Here is a 21,796-nt window from a genome sequence, read left to right as displayed (position 1 = left end):
CCTCTTGCAGAAGTTAGCGCCTGTGGTTCACAGGGAGGATAACATCAGGTTGGGAAAGATAAATCCATTTGCTTTGTACCGTCGTTTGAACACCCGCAGATCTGGCCAGAGAACCGCAGGGCTGCCAGTTGCTCGTTGCTGTTGCATTCTTCCAACCCCCCGAGGTCGTGGCATGAAAAGTAAACCTCTTAACGTCAAGGTGCATTTTAACGTCAAACGATTAAAGGACAGCGGGCCTTCGACCCAGTTATGGATGCAGCTTCGACACGTGGCTATTTAAGCATGTCCCATTATTGCAAAGCTGCATGATAAAACTTCCAGAACGTCCATTTGAGGAAGTTTGGAAGTTGGCTGTCGGGAGACTCGTCCTCTTCTCTTCTCCGCCCGTTTCTTAGATGTGTTTTCTGTTCTACCCCCCTCCCCGCCTCCGTTCCCCCCCCCCCCTTCCCGGCGTGTTGTTCTTTCCGTCTAGGTGATCACGGACCTAGAAGAGCAGCTGAATCAGCTGACCGAGGACAACGCCGAGCTGAACAACCAGAATTTCTTCCTCTCCAAGCAGTTGGACGAAGCTTCGGGAGCGAACAACGAGGTGGTTCAATTGCGGAGCGAGGTTGACCATCTCCGTCGCGAGATCACGGAACGGGAAATGCAGCTGACCAGTCAAAAGCAAGTAAGTCCTCCCTGTTTCAGTTGACAAAGGCCGGCTCTTGTTCAGCCATCCAACTAAATGCATGTTAGATGTTGGAACAATCCGTCAGTGGGACAACTTGCCTCCAGAAGTTGTGAATGCTGCAGTGCGGGAAGTTTTTAAGAAGAGATTTGGATAACCACTTGTCTGAAACGGTAGAGAGTTTCCTGCCTAAGCGGGGGGTTGGACTAGAAGACCTCCAAGATCCCTTCCAACTATTCTATTCCTATTCCTATTTTTTTTATTCTGTTCTGTTCTATTATTTCTATTTCTTATTCTATTTTATTTTTAATCCTGTTCTGTTCTATTCTATTATTTCTATTTTTACTTTTTAATTCTATTCTATTCTAATATTTATTCTATTCTATTCCTATTTTTATTCCTATCCTATCCTATTTTATTCTTTCCTATTCTATTTTTTCTATTCTACTCTACCCTACCCTATTCCTATTCTAGTCTAGTCTATTTCTATTCCCATTCTGTTCCATTCCATTCTATATCCCTATTCTATTTTTTTCTATTCTATTCTACTCTATTCTACCCTATTCCTAGTCTAGTCTAGTCTATTCTTATTTATATTCCTATTTCTATTCCTATTCCCATTCCATTCTATATCCCTATTTTATTCTATTCTTTCCTATTATATTCTATTTTTCTATTCTATTCTATTCTATTCTACTCTACTCTATTCTACCCTATTCCTATTCCATTCTAGTCTATTCCCATTCCACTTCATTCCACTCCACTCCACTCTACTCTACTCTACTCTACTCTATTCTACCCTATTCCTAGTCTAGTCTATTCTATTCTTATTTCTATTCCTATTTCTATTCCTATTCCCATTCCATTCCATTCTATATCCCTATTTTATTCTATTCTTTCCTATTATATTCTATTTTTTCTATTCTATTCTATTCTACTCTACTGTACTCTATTCTATCCTATTCCATTCTAGTCTATTCTCATTCCACTTCATTCCACTCCACTCTACTCTACTCTACTCTACTCTATTCTACCCTATTCCTAGTCTAGTCTATTCTATTCTTATTTCTATTCCTATTTCTATTCCTATTCCCATTCCATTCCATTCTATATCCCTATTTTATTCTATTTTTCCTATTATATTCTATTTTTTCTATTCTATTCTATTCTACTCTACTGTACTCTATTCTATCCTATTCCATTCTAGTCTATTCTCATTCCACTTCATTCCACTCCACTCTACTCTACTCTACTCTATTCTACCCTATTCCTAGTCTAGTCTATTCTATTCTTATTTCTATTCCTATTTCTATTCCTATTCCCATTCCATTCCATTCTATATCCCTATTTTATTCTATTCTTTCCTATTATATTCTATTTTTCTATTCTATTCTATTCTACTCTACTGTACTCTATTCTATCCTATTCCATTCTAGTCTATTCTCATTCCACTTCATTCCACTCCACTCTACTCTACTCTACTCTATTCTACCCTATTCCTAGTCTAGTCTATTCTATTCTTATTTCTATTCCTATTTCTATTCCTATTCCCATTCCATTCCATTCTATATCCCTATTTTATTCTATTCTTTCCTATTATATTCTATTTTTTCTATTCTATTCTACTCTGCTGTACTCTATTCTACCTTATTTCTATTCTAGTCTATTCCCATCCCATTCTATATCCCTATTCTATTCTATTCTATTCTATCCTATCCTATTCTATTCTGAAGACTTGGTCTGGGAACAGGCAGTATAAGCCCTGCACTTTGAAGTGCTGCCTCCGATTCCTCCAACACTGTTGTTCCTCTCTTCTATCTAGCATGCCCCCATCCAGAGAACTCGGCCATCCTGGGCCTTTTTCCTTGAAAGGGTTCAGTAAATGTTAAGAACCACTTTGCAAGGAATCTAAAGGAGCTTTATGTTAGACTGGGATTATGCTCTTGATTATGAGTGGCGCGGTGGCCTAGCGGTGGAGCTCCCGCCTCACAATCAGGAGGCTGGGAGTTCGATCCTAGGTAGAGGCAGATATTTCTCTCTCTCTCTCAGCACAGTGTGAATGTATCTGCTGAACAAAACTCTGCTCTGGCAACAGGAAGGGCATCGGGCCAGTAAAACACTGCTAGCTCCATTCAGTTGCCGAGACTCCACCCTGCAAGGGATTATGGGGTTGTTAAAAGAAAACAATGATATAAGCCTAAATGCTGAGTGGTGCGGTGGCCTAGCGGTGGAGCTCTCGCCTCACAATCAGGAGGCTGGGAGTTCGATCCTAGGTAGAGGCAGATATTTCTCTTCTCTGTGCACAATGAGAATATATTTGCTGAAGAAAACTCCACTCTGGCAACAGGAAGGGCAATGGGCCAGTAAAACTCAGCTCCATTCAGTTCAGTGGTCATTCAAAGGAGATGATGATTATGCTCTCGAGCTGAACTTCAGGAAGAGGGGGAAAAAACTGCTTTATTTGTAGACCATGGAGGCCTTAAAGACCACCTGTACCATGCTGGAGGAGCAAGTGATGGACCTGGAGGCCCTGAACGACGAGCTCTTGGAGAAGGAGCGCCAGTGGGAGGCGTGGAGAAGCGTTCTGGGAGACGAGAAGACCCAGTTTGAGTGCCGGGTGCGGGAACTCCAGAGAATGTTGGACACGGAGAAGCAAAGCAGGTACACACGTTCTCTTTCGGCTTGGGTTTTGGGGGAATGTGAAACGGTGAAAAAGGAAGGAGTCCAAAAACAGGTTGTTGTGCTGAAATCCCCAAGAACCTCTGCGTTTCAATAAAGGAGAATATTTGAGGCTCGGGGTTGAAATGAGGGGTCCCTGGCGCTCTCTGAGCTTGGTGGTTTTCTTGCGGACGTTTCATTACCCAGCTAGGTAATATCCTCAGTGCTAGAAGGGAGTGGGCTTTGCAGGGAGGAGGAGGAGGACTGTGGGGTCCTGGGTGCTCTCTGAGCTTGGTGGTGTGTTAGCAGATGTTTTATTACCCAACTAGGTAACATTATCAGTGCTAGAAGGGAGTGAGAGCAGAGAGGAGGAGGAGGAGGAGGACTGTGGGGTCCTTGGTGCTCTCTGAGCTTGGTTGTTTTCTTGCAGACATTTCATTACCCAGTGCACTTCCTTCCTTCCTTCCTTCCTTCCTTCCTTCCTTCCTTCCTTCCTTCCTTCCTTCCTTCCTTCCTTCCTTCCTTCCTGTCTTTACATCCTTTCATTTAAGATTGATATTTTTCAGATCTTCCTTGAAAAAATTGTCTCATCATTATTAACCTTCTTTCCTTCCTTCCTTCCTTCTTTCCTTCCTTCCTCCCTCCCTCCATCCCTCCAGTCCCTTTGCTTCTTCTTTTTTCTCTGTTTTCCTTCCTTCCTTCTTTTCTCTTCTTTTTCCTTCCTTCTTTCTTCTTCCTTCCCCTCTTTCCTTATTTTTCCTTCCTTGCTCTCTTCCCATCTTTTTCTTTCCCTTTTTCTTTCCCTGTCCCTTCTCGCCTGCTCAAATGCAAAAGGGGAAACACTTCTCCTCCTCTTCTGTTTTTAATTTGTTTTGCGAGCCCCCTGCCGGCGTGCAGCCCCCTAGCTCCCTTTTCACTGGCAGAGGCACCGTGAGCCTATGCTGTTTTCAAGTCATTAACTGTGAGTGAGATCTAAGCAGTCCAGGGCCGGATCCAGCCCCCGCATCTTAAGTTTTAAAAGAAGTATCTGGGTGAACTTTACAACGTAGTATTTTTCCTGTCGCTTTTTCAGGAAGGAAACATGGACCGGGGGGGGGGGGTGTTTAAGAGTTTCAGGAAGCCAGGCTGTTGCAGCGTCGCTTTCTAAACCCCGTTTATTCTTGGGCTCTTGATTAACATATAGGCTATATACAGAGTTTTATGCAAGAGCATGACGTTGGGAAACAGAGCTTGATTATTTGCCAGCCACCCTCATATAACCGCCACCATCTGGCCCTCGTTTTTCTTCCGGATTCTCACGGTGCCAATTTGGTTCCCGCTCAGCAGAACAGGTGTGGATAAGATGCATGAAACCTAGGAAGAAGCACTGAATTTTGCCACTATATATATAGAGAGAGAGGGACGATGAAGAGCATCCTGTCATATGGCATTACAGTCTGGTTTGGAAGCATGACTGCTTCGGATAGAGTGGTGAGGACGGCAGAAAAGATGATTGGCAATTCACCCCCTTCTATCCAGGATGTGGCATACGAGGGATGCTTGAGAAGGGTCCCCAGGGATGCCTGGGACTCTACATGTCCTCCTCACGACCTGTTTTCTTTTAGGAGGGGGCTCCGTGGTATCTGCACCGCAGCATCCAGAGTCAGTCACAGTTTTGATCCATATAGCATCAACCTTGTGAACTCTCAAGTTTCCTCTTTCCACTACGTATTCAAGTTGGACAGTGATTAGTATTTATAGGCATTTATATGTTAGGGTATAGGTATATAGATATGGACATAGCATGTGAATGTCCATGTTATGCATGTGTACACTTTTGAGAGCAGGCAACAAAGATTATCAGCTGCTTGCCTGTCTACCCACCCACTCTATCTATCTATCTATCTATCTATCTATCTATCTATCTATCTATCTATCATCTATCTATCTACCTACCCACCCATCCATCCATCTACCCCCCTACCTACCCACCCATCCATCCATCTACCCCCCTACCTACCCATCCATCCATCTACCCACCTACCCATCCATCCATCCATCTACCCACCTACCCATCCATCCACCTACCTACCCATCCATCCATCTACCCACCTATCTAGCTACCCATCCATCTACCTACCTACCTACCCATCCATCCATCGACCTACCTACCCATCCATCCATCTACCTACCTACCCATCCATCTCTCTACCCACCTACCTACCCACCCAGCCAGCCAGCCACTCACCCACCTATCTATCTACCTACCCATCCATCCTCCCACCCACCCACCTATCTACCTACCCATCCATCCATCTACCCACCTACCATCCATCTACTTACCCACCTACCTACCTATCTACCTACCCATCCATCTATCGACCTATCCATCCATCCATCCTTCTACCTACCTATCTACCTGTCCATCCACCCACCTGAAAACTCCTTTCCTATTGATTCCATCCTTCTTTGGATCCTGGAAGGGAAGTAGACCACACAAGTGGTATAAAGTCTGTGTTTATTCTCTTTCATGCAGGGTGCGAGCCGACCAGCGTATCACGGAATCCCGCCAAGTTGTGGAGCTCGCAGTTAAAGAACATAAAGCGGAGATCTTGGCTCTCCAGCAAGCGTTAAAGGAACAGAAGCTCAAAGCTGAGAGTCTGTCTGACAAGGTTGGTCGCTTAGCCAGATTCACTTAACTACCGTGTGACTAACTTAACAAATGCAGCGATTCACTCAACGACTTTGTCAAGAAAGGTGGTAAAATGGGGGGGAAACTCACTTAACAACTGTCTCACTTAGCCACAGAAATTTGGGGCTCAATTGAGGTTGTAAGTCAAGGAATGATCGTATTGGCTAATGTTGGCCCAGAAAGCTTGGTTCCTTTTATTTGGCACGCAAGCCAGATCTAGGTGGAAAGGAAAAGAACTTTTATAAGGGGGAAGGAAAAGAGAACTTTTATAATTGGAAAGGAAAAGAGAACTTTTATAATTGGAAAGGAAAAGAGAATTTTTATAATTGGAAAGAAAAAGAGAACTTTCTATAGGTGGAAGGAAAAAGAGGACTTTTATAAGTGGAAAGGAAAAGAGAACTTTCTATAGGTGGAAGGAAAAAGAGGACTTTTATAAATGGAAAGGAAAAGAGAACTTTTATAATAGGAAAGGAAAAGAGAACTTTCTATAGGTGGGAAGGAAAAGAGGACTTTTATAAGTGGAAAGGAAAAGATAATTTTCTATAGGTGGAAAGGAAAAGAACTTTTATAAGGGGGAAGAAAAAGATAACTTATAATTGGAAAGGAAAAGAGAACTTTCTATAGGTCGAAAGGAAAAGGGGACTTTTATAAGTGGAAAGGAAAAGAGAACTTTCTATAGGTGGAAAGGAAAAGGGGACTTTTATAAGTGGAAAGGAAAATATAATTTTCTATAGGTGGAAAGGAAAAGAACTTTTATAAGGGGGAAGGTAAAGATAACTTTATAATTGGAAAGGAAAAGAGAACTTTCTATAGATGGAAAGGGAAAGGGGACTTTTATAACTGGAAAGGAAAAGATAATTTTCTATAGATGGAAAGGAAAAGGACTTTTATAATTTGAAAGGAAAAGAGAAAAGAGGGCGAGAGAGGCGAGTAGATTCAGAAAAAGTCTGGTGTTTCATACCTGCGCCCATTGAACATGTCCGCTTCTCTGTTCTAACCAGCTGAATGACTTGGAGAAGAAGCACGCCATGCTGGAGATGAATGCCCGGAGCTTACAGCAGAAGCTTGAAACGGAACGCGAACTCAAGCAGAGGCTTCTGGAAGAGGTAGTCCCTTGCTCCCTAATTGAACGTTTGTGAGACAGGATGCGGCGGTTGCAATGGTTGGATCGGGACACTTCTGGGTCGCCAAATTGTTAGCATTCTCACACAGGGCTCCCTGCTTAAGGCCATTCAAGCTGTTTTGCTTCGTTTCACTCCAAGGAGGTTCCTCCAGGAGGTTCTCTTACAAACTGGGGTTTAAATCCCTGGTTTTCAAATTGGCAGCTTTGAGAGGTGTAGACTTTTGAAGTTCCTGCGGATTGAGGGATAGAAATCTGCACTTCTTAAAGTTGCCGAAGTCGGGAAACATTTTGATATAACCCTAAAATATGGCTCCTTCCTTCCTTCCTTCCTTCCTTCCTTCCTTCCTTCCTTCCTTCCTTCCGTCCTTCCTTCCTTCCTTCCTTCCTTCCTTCCTTCCTTCCTTCCTTCCTATCTTTCTCTTTATCTGTTTCAGTTCTTCTCCTTTCAGTCTTAATCCTCCCTTCCTCCCATCCATCCATCCTATAATCGTTCTCTTTGTCGCTTTCAATTCTTCCCCCTTTAGTCTTTTCCTTCCTCCCTCCCTTCCTCTCTTATAATCATTCTCTTTATCATTTTAAATTCTTCTCTTCAGTCTTTCTCTCCTTCCTTCCTTTTTTCCTCCCATAATTCTTTATCACTTTCAATTCTTCTCCTTTCAGTCCTTCTCTCCTTCCTACCATACTCCCTCCTGGCTTCCTTCTCCTTTCTGTCTTTCTCTTTATCCTCCCTTCCATCCATCCTATAATTGTTCTCTTTATCGCTTTCAATTCTTCTCCTTTTAGTCTTTTCCTTCTTCCCCCTCTCTTTTATAACCGTTCTCTTTATCATTTTCAATTCTTCTCTTCAGTCTCTCTCGCCTCCCTCCCTCCCTTATAATTCTTTATCACTTTCAATTCTTCTCCTTTCAGTCTTTCTCTCCTTCCTTCCTTCCTCCCGCCCTACCAATCTTTCTTTCAATTCTTCTCCTTTCTGTCTTTCTCTTAATGCACCTCTTCCTCAGAATCTATATATAGAGATTTTGGGTCTAATGGGAAAAAGACTGGAGAAAAAATTGGAACTTGTTTGTTATTATATTTTTAAATCTCTCTCTATAAAAGCCAAATACCACTCAGTCATCACAAAATCTTCAGAACCGTAAAGCCTACAAACGTGAAATTTGGCCCGTATGTTCCTCTTGGCTTCTACGTGCTCTCTAAGAAAGGATTTTTTGAAATGACCATCAGATCATCAGTATTTCTTAAACAGTAATATTAACATGCGTCAAGTTAGACTTAGGAGTTAGGCGTTAAGAAGTTAGGCGTTATGGAGTTAGCCTTAATGTCGATGCTAAGGAGTTCTACTCCCCCATCCCATCTGAAAGAACTCTGTTCCAACTGCCAGTTGCCTTATATGGGCGTGGCCAGTGTGTGACTCATCTGGGCTGCAGACTGGGAGATTAGACATTCTACTCCCCCTCCCCATCTGAAAAGAACTCTGTTCCAATTGCCAGTTGCCTTATTATGGGCATGGCCAGGGCGTGACTCATCCGGCCTGCTGGCTGGGAGTTTAGACATTCTACTCCTCCTCCCCACCCGAAAGGAACTCTGTTCCAACTGCCAGTTGCCTTATATTTAAGATGCTCTGATGCTGAAGACTTACATGTTCTGCATTAATTTTCAAGCTTTTTAAGTGTCAACGTATCAAGCCCGATCACATAGTTTCGTAGCAAAGCACGGGTACCCGGCTAGCCTTTGATAATCCTGGGTTTTTGTCTCCTCCGCAGCAAGCCAAGCTGCAGCAGCAGATGGATTTGCAAAAGAATCATATCTTTCGGCTGACTCAAGGCCTGCAAGAGGCTTTGGACCGGGCCGATCTTTTGAAGACGGAACGGAGTGACCTGGAATACCAGCTGGAAAATATTCAGGTGAGAGAATCAAAGTAATGGCAGGCCGGGAATAATTTCACATGTTTCCCTTTTCACGTTTCTCTCGGGTTTATTTGTACACCTGTGGTGATTTTTTTGGTTGTTTTTTTTCTTCCTTCCCCGCACCTTTCCGTGTCGTCAAGGTCCTGTATTCCCACGAAAAAGTGAAAATGGAAGGCACTATTTCCCAACAAACCAAGCTTATAGATTTCCTCCAAGCGAAGATGGATCAGCCAGCCAAGAAGAAAAAGGTGTGGAAAATACATGAACGCGAAAAATTAATTACCGTATTTTTTGGAGTAGAAGACGGACCATTTTCCCTCAAAAAAGGGGCTGAAAATCTGGGTGCATCTTATACACTGAATACAGCATTTTTGGCCTCCCGAAACCTCGCCCTCTTCATCAAAATGGCCGTGTATAGCCTTTAGAAGGCTTCCAAAGTGCTCCTGGGGGGCTGGGGAGGGCAGAAATGAGTAAAAAGTGGGCCGTTTTTTGCTCAATTTTGCGGGGGTCCAGCTCACAGGAGCACTCTATAAGCCTCTTAAAGCTATCCATGTATTTTATTTTATTTTTTGAGGGGGGGAAAAACAGGCCCATTTTCGTGAAAAACAGGCAGTTTTTGGGAGGTTTGCAGAGTGCAAAAACTTTTTTTAAAAATTTTCCTCTTCAAAACCTTGGTGCGTCTTATACTCCGAAAAATACGGTAGCAGGCAGGAGGCAGCGGCTTGCTGTCAGAAATATTCTAAGACTGGGGGGAATGAAGAGGGCTTCCAGATGGCCCCAAATTCTACTGGATTTTGCCAACCCCTCAAAAGTACCTTAAGGTTACTTTTGGACCCTGGCCTGTACTTGTGTTGTGTGCAGGTAGTCCTCGACTTACAACGTCTCGCTTAGTGACCGTTCAAAGTTACAACGACACTGACAAAAAGTGACTTATGACTGTCTTTCACACTTACGGCCCAAGATCGGATGATCTAAATTCAGATGCTTGTCAACTCACTCGCAGTTATGACCGTCGCACTGTTCCCGGGGCTCACCTTGATCCCCTTTTGCGACCTTCTGATGCACAAAATCAAGGGGGAATCCAGATTCGTTCAACAACTGTGTTACTAATTTAACAACTGCAGGGATTCACTTAACAACTGCAGCAAGAAAGGTGGTGAAAGGTGGTAACGCTTACTTAACAGCTGTCTTGCTTAGCAGCCGCAGCTCAATTACGGTTATAAGTTAAGGACTACCTGTACCATCCCGGACAAATGGATGTCCGGTTTCTTCTTTCTTGTTAGCTTGGGTGTTGATTGGGGCCAAGCTGGGGGGCGAAATTATATTTAAAATGCTTGACCAGGCAATTGGGGGAGGAGGAGGAGGAGAGGATGAAGAGGGGAGGAACGGAGGGAGAATGAAGAGGGAAGGAGAGGGGGAGAAGGAGGAGGAGAAGAAAGAGTGGAAAAAGAGAAGGGGAGGGGAAAACAAAGAGGGGAGGGGAGGAGGAAGAGGAGAGAAGGAAGAGAGGAGGGAGGAAAAAGGCAGGTGAAGGAGGGAAGAATGAGGAGGAGGAGGAAGAGGGGAGGAGAGGAAGAAGAGGGGAGGAGAGAGAAGGAGGAGAGGAGGGAGAAAAAAAGGCAGAAGTGGAGAAGGGAAGGAGGTGGAGAAGAGGAAAGAGGGCAGGAGGAAGAGGAGAGGAGAGAAGGAAGAGAGGAGGGAGAAAAAAGGCAGGTGAAGGAGGGAAGAATGAGGAGGAAGAGGGGAGGAGAGGAAGAAAAGGGGAGGAGAGAGAAGGAGAAGAGGAGGGAGAAAAAAAGGCAGAAGTGGAGAAGGGAAGGAGGTGGAGAAGAGGAAAAAGGGGAGGGGAGGAGGGAGAGGAGAGGAGAGAAGGAAGAGAGGAGGGAGGAAAAAGGCAGGTGGAGGAGGGAAGGAGGAGGAAGAAGGGAGGAGAGGAAGAAAAGAGGAGAGAGGAGGAGGAGAGGAGGGAGAAAAAAAAGGCAGAAGTGGAGGAGGGAAGGAGGAGGAGGAGAAGGAAGAGGAGAGGAGGAGGAAGAGTAGACCCTCAGACCCTCTGGTCTGCAATTAGCCAGCGAGCTTCCCCTTCCCCCCGGAGGCAACCGTCGCTGACCAGGAGTTAGGAGCTGTCTGTGTGTTTCTGTTGCTAGGGCCTGTTTAGTCGACGGAAAGAGGACCCTTCTTTGCCCACACAGGTTCCTCTGCAGTACAATGAGCTGAAGGTGGCGCTGGAGAAGGAGAAGGCCCGCTCCGCGGAGCTGGAGGAAGCCCTGCAGAAAACCCGCATCGAACTCCGATCGGCTCGGGAGGAAGGTAGGGGGAAAACGCTTGATCCGCGGCACCAAGCAAGAGGAAGGGGGTCTGTTTTGGTTTATGCTTCGGAGTCCCAAGTGCCCCCCACTCCCCTCTCCGTCTCGTCCTTGACGTCTTTTGTTTCTCTCTCTCTCTCTTCTCCCCTTTTCCCCACCACCCCCTTGTTGGCTGTTGACCGAAATGTTAATTAAAAGAAAACAAGGTTGCAGGATGTCAATTCTTAACGCTTCCGTACAACCACTCCTGCTCCTGCTCCTTCTTCTTCTCCTCCTCCTCCTCCTCCTTCTTCTCCTTCTTCCTGGTCCCGCTCGGAGGAAAGGAGTTAACTAACTATTTGTGTGTGTCCGTAGCTGCCCATAGGAAAATCACAGACCACCCTCACCCATCCACTCCTGCCACGGCCAGGCAGCAGATCATCATGTCTGCCATAATTCGGTCACCTGAACACCAGCCCACGCCCATCAGCCTGTTGGCGCCTCCCTCCAGCCGCAGAAAGGAGGCCTCCACGCCGGAGGGTAAGGCTTGGGGAGGGGGGTGGGGTTGGCTTCTGGAGGGGTTCTGGCACAGACAACTCGGAGACCCCCATATGTGGCCCGGCTTCCTAACGAAACATGGACTGTTTAGCACAGGGGGGGGGGTGCAAGCTTGGCAACTTTACGACTGGTGGACTTCAACTCCCAGAATTCCTCTGGCTGAGGAATTCTGGGAGTTGAAGTCCACCAGTCGTAAAGCTGCCAAGCTTGCATACCCCCTGGTTTAGCAACAGCCAAAATCCGGGCTAATCGTAAAGTTCCTCGTTATAAAACCAGAATATGGGTAGCCCTCGACCGACGACCTCAATGGAGCTCCAGATTTCCGTTGCCGAGCGAGACAGTTGCTGGAGTGAGTTTTGCCACCCCCCCCCTGTTTTTACGACCTTTCTTGCCACAGTTGTTAAGTGAATCGCTGCCGTTCTTAAAACAATTGTCAAGTAAATCCGGCTTCTCTCTTGACTTGGTTCGTCAGAAGGTCGCCAAAGGGGGGGGTTGCGTGACCCTTGGGACACTTGAACCGTCATCAATACGAGTCATTTGCCACATAAACCCGGGTTTATTTTGACCTGGTTTAATGTCAGCTGTCCAGTTGGCGAACCCAGAAAAAGAAACTCCGGGGATAATTATTTTACCAAGAGTAGATCAAACTTTGCTGAAGAAATCCACATGGGCGCAGAAGAAGTGAAGCCAGATCTGGGATTCCCTGCACGAAAGCAAGCAGAGTTAATCCTCCCTATTCCCCAAGGGCCGCCCACAGTTTGTTAGGTCCACCAATCACTTCTGTTGATTTTATTCTGGGAACCAGCCATCCACGCTCTGACATCTGCTCGGTGTTCCTTGAAGTGGGTGGGAGCACCTGGCGAATGCAATTGGACGCAATTGCCCTCATCCGGCCTGGGGAATTCTGGGAGTTGAAGTCCACAAGTCTTAAAAGCTGCCTGCAAAGTTAAGACAGCCAGAATCTAAACCTTCACAGTCAGGAATAGTTAGTGAAGGACCGTCCTATCCACGACGTTGCTTTCAGGAGCATTCAGAGAAGCTGGAAAGTTGTTTAGAGAAGGCACGGCTGGCTGGGGAATTCTGGGAGTTGAAATCCACAAGTCTTAAAGCTGCCAAGATTGGACTTCTCCAGGCCTGTAGTATCAACAAACTAGTTTAGCAGTTCCTTAAAGGTGTCGATTGTTTGGTTGCTTGAAAAAGGGAGTTGAGAGAAACTAGGAACATCTGGCACCGACAATCTACTCACAGAACTCAAACAACGTCAGACTGGAATGAGTCTCAAAGCCCGATTAGGATCCGAATTCCAACTCGTTCCAACAAGGATCCAAGGACATTGGCTCCCCTTCATGGATTCCAAGCCCTTAGACTTATACACCGCTCCACGGTGCTTTTACAGCCCTCTCTAAGCGGTTTACAGGCTCAGCCTCTTGCCCCTCAACAATCCAAATCCTCATTTTACCCACCTCGAAAGGACGGAAGGCTGAGTCAACCTTGAGCCGGTCAGGATCGAACTCCTGACAGTGGGCAGAGTTTGCCTGCAATAGCAGTCGCAGTTAGATTTATACACTGCTTCACAGGACTTTCCAGCCCTCTCTAAGCGCTTTACAGAGTCAGCCTCTTGCCCCCCCTCCCGCCCCTCCCAACAATCTGGGTCCTCATTTTACCCACCTCGGAAGGACGGAAGGGCTGAGTCAACCTTGATCCTGGTGAGATTCAATCTGCCAAACTGCAGGCCGCTGGCAGTCGGCAGAAATAGCCTGCAGTACTGCACTCTGACCACTGCGCCACCGCAGCTCATCACGCTTGATCTCCAAAAGCCACGTCGTGCTCGCGCGCGGATGGACGGGAATCCACGCGCCATCCACAATTTCATCTTTTTCTCTTGTGTGATTTGGGTGTCGTCCTGTCCTCAATGTCCCAACCACGGCTTGTCTTTGACTCCCTATCTGTCCGTGTGATTCGGTCATGTGACCCAAGAGCTTTTTGTCCTGTTCTTGCCCAGGAGTGTAAACCGGAGAACCACCACCACCCCTCCCCAGTTTTCAGTCCCACCCGAGTTGCAACTTTATTGTACGTTTTTCTGAAAGGCTCTGTTGGGGGTTAATGACGGTTTAACTTACAGGATTGTTACCCATTACGGCAATAATTATATGACGTTCTGGGAACTCAAGAGCTCTGTGTAAGCACTAATTATCCCAACCTTTGTTTGCAGAGTGTTAAATGACTAACTGGCAGGTTTACGGCATTTAATTCCAGAGTTCCCCAAATCTGAACAATATCGACGTATTAGCTAACTCTCTCACCAAACTTTGCATCAGCAGCAAATCAGCAGAGCTGTTTGAGTCCCACTGCTCACGAATCGCACCTCCATTGTTTACAGAAGGGTTTTTCCACCCTAATAAACACCTTTATTTACCAATTATTTCTGATTTTGTGTTGGCTATCCCAAGCCGTGTTAGAAAGCCAGGCTGCGATTCTTTTAAGGCAGCCCTGCATTTTCTCAGGCTCTCACACCGCTCTGGGAGGAAAAGATACAGCTGCTTTAAAAAGCGCCCCCCCCCCCAAATGTGACAGAGCCTTTCCCAGACAGCCATAGTAGATTTCCCCCCATTATTTCCAAAGCAAGGGCAGACCCTCAGCTCTAAACTGTTTTTGACGACAAATGGGGTATTGCTGTGAGAACAAAATTTGAATACGATTTCAATTGTTTGGGTTTAAGAGTAGGCAGGAGGGACAGGATGGCCTAGTGGTTAAGATGCTGGGCTTGTCGACCGGAATGTGGGCAGTTTGAAACCCAAGCAGACCATGAGGGAGGGAGGGACGGACGGATAAATGTGAAAATGGATGGATGGATAAATGATGACATATGATAGAGAGATAGATAATAGATTAGATAGATAGATAAATACTAGATAGATAGATAGATAGATAGATAATTGATTAATAATTGATAGGATAGATAATTGATAGATATTGTTAGATAATTGATAGATATGTAACTGATAGGATAGATAGATAATAGATAATTAGGATAGATAGATGAGATAGATAATAAATAGATTGATAGATAATAGGTAGGTAGGTAGGTAGGTATCCTAATTATCTGATATCTAATTGATAGGATAGATAGGTAATTGATTGATAATTGATATGATATATAATTGATAGATATTGATAGATAATTGATAGATATGTAACTGATAGGAGAGATAGATAATAGATAATTAGGATAGATAGATGAGATAGATAATAAATAGATTGATAGATAATTGGTAGGTAGGTAGGTAGATATCCTAATTATCTGATATGTAATTGATAGGATAGATAGATAATTGATTGATAAATGATAGGATAGATAATTGATAGATATGTAACTGATAGATATGTAACTGATAGGTTAGATAGATAATAGATAATTAGGATAGATAAATGAGATAGATAATTGATAGATAGGTAGATATCCTAATTATCTGATATGTAATTGATTGGATGGATGGATGGATGGATGGATGGATGGATAGATAGATAGATAGATAGATAGATAGATAGATAGATAGATAGATAGATGATAGATAATTAATTGATAGGTAGATAGGAGGGAGGGAGAATTGCCCAACCATCTTTTCATGCAAGCTGGCCCTTTGTATGGTTTCCCAATTAATAAAAACATGCTCTTTCCCCCCAGAGTTTAATCGGCGCCTTAAAGAACGCATGCATCACAATATCCCTCACCGTTTCAACGTGGGACTGAACATGAGAGCTACCAAGTGTGCCGTTTGCTTGGACACTGTGCACTTTGGACGCCAGGCTTCGAAATGTCTCGGTAAGCATGGAAGGGGCACGCTGAAGAGGGCGACCTGAGCTGGTGACCCAGGGATGCTTTCGTCAGGAAAGGAGTCCTTTGGAGGAGGAGGAGGAGGAGGAGGAGGAGGAGGAGGAGGAGGAAGAGGGTTGGAAGGCTTTGCAGGGATTTGAAAATGAGTCCCGTGTATTTCCAAGTCATTTTGTTGCCCAGTTTAAAAAAGTACAGGGAATCTGGAAGGTGTATTAATAATCTAGAGCTGAAGCGAGAGCTGATTGGGACTCATTTAACCTTACTGGTCCCTGGGTATCTCAGTTGATCCTTGTGAAGTCTAGTAGATCTATTTCTCAATCCTTGGTGAGTTTGAAGTATGTCGATTTCAACTCTCAGAATGAAGTTGGGATTCTTTTTTTTAAGAGCATAGGAAAGGGGAGACTTCACTGCAAAAAGTTTGGGACACAGGAAAAGCATAAAAAGGAAAGGCATTTTTCACCTGTTTTCAAGTCATGACAAAACCTGGCAATGAGAACCATCAACCCATGGAACAGAAGTCGCCTTTGGAAGTTGTGGGAGCTTCATCCCTGGAGGTTTTCAAGAAGAGACTGGGCTGCCATCTGTCAGAAATGGTGTAGGGTCTCCCTCTTAGGTTGGGGGAGGGGGTCAACTAGATGACCTCCAAGGCCCCTTCCAACTCTGTTAATCTGTGAATCTTCTTCCTCCCCTCCTCCCCACCCCCCATTATTATTATATACTTTATTCATTAAACATGAAACTCAGCCAACTGAACATTCAAAAACGCATCACAAATACCAGTGACTGGTGCTAATGGTTGATACGGTTTGCTGCCAGTGTCCTGGGTATCGACCAAGGACCGTCTTAAAATATAAGCTGTTCCGAGTAGCACAGTTTTTTGCAGTTCCGCTGGGGTTACTGCAGGAAGCTGCAATTTGTGGATGTATCTTGTAAAATTCTTGGACATGGTGCCAAGTGCCCCAATGACAATGGATGTTTTTATTATTATATTTATTGTTATTGTTATTATTGTTGTTGTTATTATCGCAACAACAGAATTGTATCACAGCGGCCAGTTGTTTCGCCGGATTTGGCATTGATTACTAGTCGGGCCCCACCCAGGGGCCTAGGACGTCGTAACGTATTTTCGTAATATGCGTGCAGATCCAAGCAGTGCGGCTTTTTGCATTTGACTGATGGTGATTTTGTCAATTTTTAACTGTTTTAAATGCAATTCCAGTGCTTTTGGAATAGCACCCAGTGTGCCGATTACCACTGGAATTACCACTGCTGGTTTGTGCCATAGTCGCTGAATTTCGATTTTTAAGTCCTGGTATCTTGCGATTTTTTCATGTTCCTTCTCGGCGACCCTGCTATCACCTGGTATTGCGATGTCTATGATTGTAACCTTATTTTTCTCAACCAGTGTGATGTCTGGTGTATTATGGGCCAGTATTTTATCTGTTTGTATGCGAAAATCCCACAAGATCTTGACCATCTGATTTTCGGTGACTTTTTCAGGCTGATGTTCCCACCAGTTTGTTGCTGTTTTAATATTATAATTTTTGCACAAATTCCAATGGATCATTTGTGCTACTGAATTGTGCCGCAATTTATAATCAGTCTGCACGATTTTTTTACAGCAGCTGAGTATGTGATCAACAGTTTCATCAGCTTCTTTGCAAAGTCTGCATCATTATTATTATTATTATGATGTTAATATTTGATGAGATTCACAGCCTTTGGAGCTGGTTGGTAGCTCAACAGCTCGAGTCCTAACCAAGGACCTAGGAACTGTTAAGGTAACATCGGAGGATATAAGCTGTTCCAAGTAGGGTGATTTTTTTTGTAGAATCAGAATGTTCAAGTCAGATAAATTTAGAATTTCCAAATAGCGAGGTAGCCCTTTAGGTATTGCTCCAAGGGCTCCAATTACAATCGGGACAACACACGATTTATTTTTCCACAGTCGCTCAACATCAATTTGCAAGTCCTGGTACTTTGTGATTTTTTCTTGCTTCTTGCTTATTATTATTATTATTATTATTATTATTATTATTGTTGTTGTTGTTGTTGTTACTATTATTACTATTATTGTTGTTGTTGTTGTTGTTGTTATTAGAATGCCAAATGATGTGCCACCCCAAATGTTCTGCCTGCTTGCCAGCCACTTGTGGATTGCCGGCTGAGTACGCCGCCCACTTCTCGGAAGCCTTCTGCCGGGATAAATTGAACTCCCCGGGCCTTCAGCTCAAAGAACCTGGCGGCCCTTTACGGCTGGAAGGATGGATGAAGGTGCCCAGGTATAAACGTGAGTCTCTGCGCTGAACAGGCCAGCCCAGCTTTGGAGGCTGCTGACGGAAGAGCAGCTCTCGGAGGCCATGGCTGAAGCCGCGGAGGACTGTTGTTGTTTTTTTTCCCCGTAGCGTCGTTCCAGCTTGACCCCAGAATCTTGGCAAAACATCTAACCGCGCCTTGTCCCGTCTCTGTTTTCAGAAATAATAAACGTGGCCAGCAAGGCTGGGATAGGAAGTACGTCGTTTTAGAAGGAACGAAAGTCCTCGTTTACGACACGGAAACGAGAGAAGGTAATATTTTTCCCCTCCACCCTGAGCTTCCCTTCCCCCCCCCCCAACGCAGCCATCCATCCGCCTCTTACTTTGGGGAAGCGGGAAAAACCGTTTTCTACTATGGATCCCCAAGGATTACGGTAGCACCTTTTCCAGAGAAGAAGGTTTGTGGCACTTAATCTAGCTCTGGGATGGCGAACCTAGGGCACGCTGTACACGAAGTGGCACCTGGCATCCGGGGCGTGACGATCAGCTGTGTGGCAGTGCCATTAAAGTGCACATGCGTATTCCAGGTTGCGGCCCAGATGAGCAAAGTGCTCCCTTCTCCGGTGCATGTGTGCTCCATGCACGAGTTAAAGGCCTGACAGGCGGCCTCTCCTCAGAAGGGATACGACTGCAGGCCTGACACTCAGCCTATTTGCCTCGAGCCTGAATTGAAAAAAGTCTTGGCCATGCCTCTGTTCTCCTTTAGATGCCAGTTTTTTTAACTCAGTCTAGCCAAAGGAGACATATCAGTGTCAGGGTTCCAAATGTCATCTAGAATTAAATCAGAGCCCAAGGCATAGCTTTCATCAAAGTTCCAATTTAATAAGAGAGACACGTTGGTACAATGTGTGGAAAACCCGAATCTGAAAGCTTCCGGGGTTTCTCATCCAGTTGAAAGTTCATGATCTTGCTCCCATACCCCCCCAAGTCCATCCCATGGTCCAATCTTCCTCTGCCATGCTGGCATCTCCACCCATCCACTTCCGGTCAGGTGCAGAGACAAAAGTTGACCTTGGGCTTCTAGAAAGGAATGTTTTATTTTGACAACAACACATTCTGCGCCTTACTATTCCCCCTCCCAACTACTCCACTAATGAAAGGTAGCAGCAGATTGAGGTTTGGTTTAGCAATCTACTTACGAAAGACCAGGACTCGAGACCACGAAGGTGCAAGAGAAACAGCTTTATTTGATGCATCAAGAGTTCAGTGTGTTCGCACACCAAAATCTGAACTGCCTGGGCTCTGCCCAGGATGCTACTTTTATGCCGTGTTCCACACTGTGCATTCTCAAGGCGTTTCCATACACGAGACAAACATGACATTTCGAAAAGGAGAAGTTCATTTTGGAATGTTACGAACAGAGAAGTACATAGGAAAAATACAAAAAGAGAAGTTCTTATAATGTCTTAAGCTATCGGCCGTTTCACCTCTGTTCTATCTTACACCCACGCCTGGCTTCCTGTGCCCCTCCTTTACTCCTCCGTGATATTTGTAAGACTTATGAGGAAGTTAGGAGTCAAGACAAGTGCACTAAAGTGAAAAGTCAAGCTAATATAAATGTATAAGGTCCATCCTATTAAGACCACCTAACCTGGCCAGCCACTGGTGGGTTTACCTGTGTACCCCCTCCTGCCTCAAAAACAGCATAGGAAAATAATAGAAAGCGTGGCAGGCCAAAGATCCTAAAAGGAATATGACTACAGGCCTGACAGGCAGCCTCTCCTCAGAAGGAATATGACTACAGGCCTTGACACTCAGACTGAATTGAGAAAAGTCTTGACCATGCCTCTGTTCTCCTTTAGATGCCAGGTTTTTTAACTCAGTCTAGCCGAATGAGACATATTCAAGACTTCTCCAACTTACTCTGGTTTTTATTGGATATTAGTTGAATTTTTTCCTTATCTTGGACCCTCCATTGGATCGCAGCGATTACAGTTTGGATTGATTGCAGGAATGCAAAACTGCAAATTGTTGCCGAAAAGGCTTGCCATCACTGATCTAGCTGGTTGCTTAGCAAAGAGGCTACCCGAATCCTTCTGGTTATGTTTTTGGTTTTGGCCAATGAACAAGCTTTTTCCCTCTGTAATGGGGTAGGGTGTGGCTTTTCGAAATGCTTTCCCCACGGGGCCATTCCATTATTATTTATTTACTGAATCCGTTTGCCGCCACATGAATTCAATTCCATTGTTTTATTTACAACGACCGAAACCTAGATTTATATAAAAAAGCAACTCAAATTATAGGATGGCTCAGTGGTTAAGACCCTGGGCTTGTCGATCAGAAAGGTTGGGAGTTCAGCGGTTCGAATCCCTAGCGCCGCGTAACGGAGGGAGCTCCCGTGACTCGTCCCAGCTTCTGCCAACCTAGCAGTTCGAAAGCCGGTAAAAAATGCAAGTAGAAAAATAGGGACCACCTTTGGTGGGAAGGGAACAGCGTTCCGTGCGCCTTCGGCGTTGAGTCATGCCGGCCACATGACCACCGAGACGTCTTCGGACAGCGCTGGCTCTTCGGCTTTGAAATGGAGATGAGCATCGCCCCCTAGAGTCGCGAACGACTAGCACATATGTGCGAGGGGAACCTTTACCTTTTCTTAACGAGAATAAAACTGCGGAACCATAAAAATAAGCTATGAAAACATAGCAGTATGATTAAGAGATGGGCGGAGAGGGAGCAGGACACACAAGGAGGGAAGGTGGGGGGGGGGTCTGTTTTTATTTTGCACTATTTCGCTTTCTTTGATGATTATTTGCATTATTTCGCTTTAATTTGCACACAGTCAACAAGGGGAACACTGTCTACTCCCTCATTCCTTTGGCTTGCGGAGGGAGGGGAGGCCGATGAAAAACCCCTCTGGGGGTCATTCTGCATGTCATAACTGCTGGTTTTCATCCAGGCAGAGCGTGGATGAAATACAACTAAGCTCCTCCACTTACAACTGTTCATTTAGTGGCCGTCCGAGGTTCCCACGGCACTTACTGAACCCAAGTGACTTACGGCCATTTTCCACAGTTACAATCAAGGCAGCCTCTCCGTGGTCACGTGATCAAAATTCAGACATTTTGGCCACTGAGTCATATTTCTGACGGATGCAGTGTCCTGGGTTCAGGTCGGCGACCCCTCGCCCCAGCCAGCTCCCCACGGGACGATTCGCTGTGGCCAACCCACCCCAGGACAAGAGTTGCAATGCTATCCAAGAAATAGTGGAATACAATAATTAAAGGATGCGAAAGGAGGGACAGAGTGACATGTGAATTGCAAAAATGTTAAAACATCTTTTAACTCTTTTAAATAGAATCAAGCTCACGTGAAGTGTTAATACCACTTTATAAGGCCTTGGTAAGGCCACATTTGGAATACAGCATCCAGTTTTGGTCACCACACTATAAAAAAGATGTGGAGACTCTAGAAAGAGTGCAGAGAAGAGCAATGAGGATGATTAGGGGACTGGAGGATAAAACATATGAAGAACGGTTGCAGATATATAGTTTAATGAAAAGAAGGACCAGGGGAGACATGATAGCAGTCTTCTGATATCTCAGAAGAGGGAGTCAAGCTATTCTCCAAAGCACCTGAGGGCAGGACAGGAAGCAATGGGTGGAAACTAATCAAGGAAAGAAGCAACTTAGAACTAAGGAGAAATTTCCTGACAGTGAGGACAATTAATCAGTGGAGCAACTTGCCTCCAGAGATTGGGTGAATGCTCCAATACTGGAAGTTGTTAAGAAAAGGTTGGGCAACCATTTGTCTGAAGTGGTGTAGGGTTTCCTGCCTGAG

At 44.9% G+C, this 21,796-nt stretch overlaps 1 protein-coding gene across 1 annotated transcript in view; it reads left to right on the top strand.

Moving 5' to 3' along the window:
- CIT (citron rho-interacting serine/threonine kinase) overlaps positions 1-21,796 on the top strand; it is a 136,661-nt gene that overhangs the window by 90,918 nt on the left and 23,947 nt on the right. Inside the window, 11 exon segments of the mRNA XM_087705637.1 lie at positions 473-670; positions 3,138-3,331; positions 5,844-5,979; positions 7,001-7,105; positions 8,886-9,026; positions 9,170-9,277; positions 11,177-11,339; positions 11,690-11,854; positions 15,558-15,695; positions 17,809-17,989; positions 18,183-18,274. Of these exon segments, the coding sequence (XP_087561763.1) occupies positions 473-670; positions 3,138-3,331; positions 5,844-5,979; positions 7,001-7,105; positions 8,886-9,026; positions 9,170-9,277; positions 11,177-11,339; positions 11,690-11,854; positions 15,558-15,695; positions 17,809-17,989; positions 18,183-18,274 (1,621 nt within the window).

The sequence above is a fragment of the Thamnophis sirtalis genome, unplaced genomic scaffold (genome assembly GCF_051295495.1).
Source record: "Thamnophis sirtalis isolate CommonGarterSnake01/CBP01778 unplaced genomic scaffold, rThaSir2_p1.2 scaffold_2, whole genome shotgun sequence".
Classification (NCBI taxonomy): domain Eukaryota; kingdom Metazoa; phylum Chordata; class Lepidosauria; order Squamata; family Natricidae; genus Thamnophis; species Thamnophis sirtalis.
This window is presented reverse-complemented; position numbering and strand designations above follow the sequence as displayed.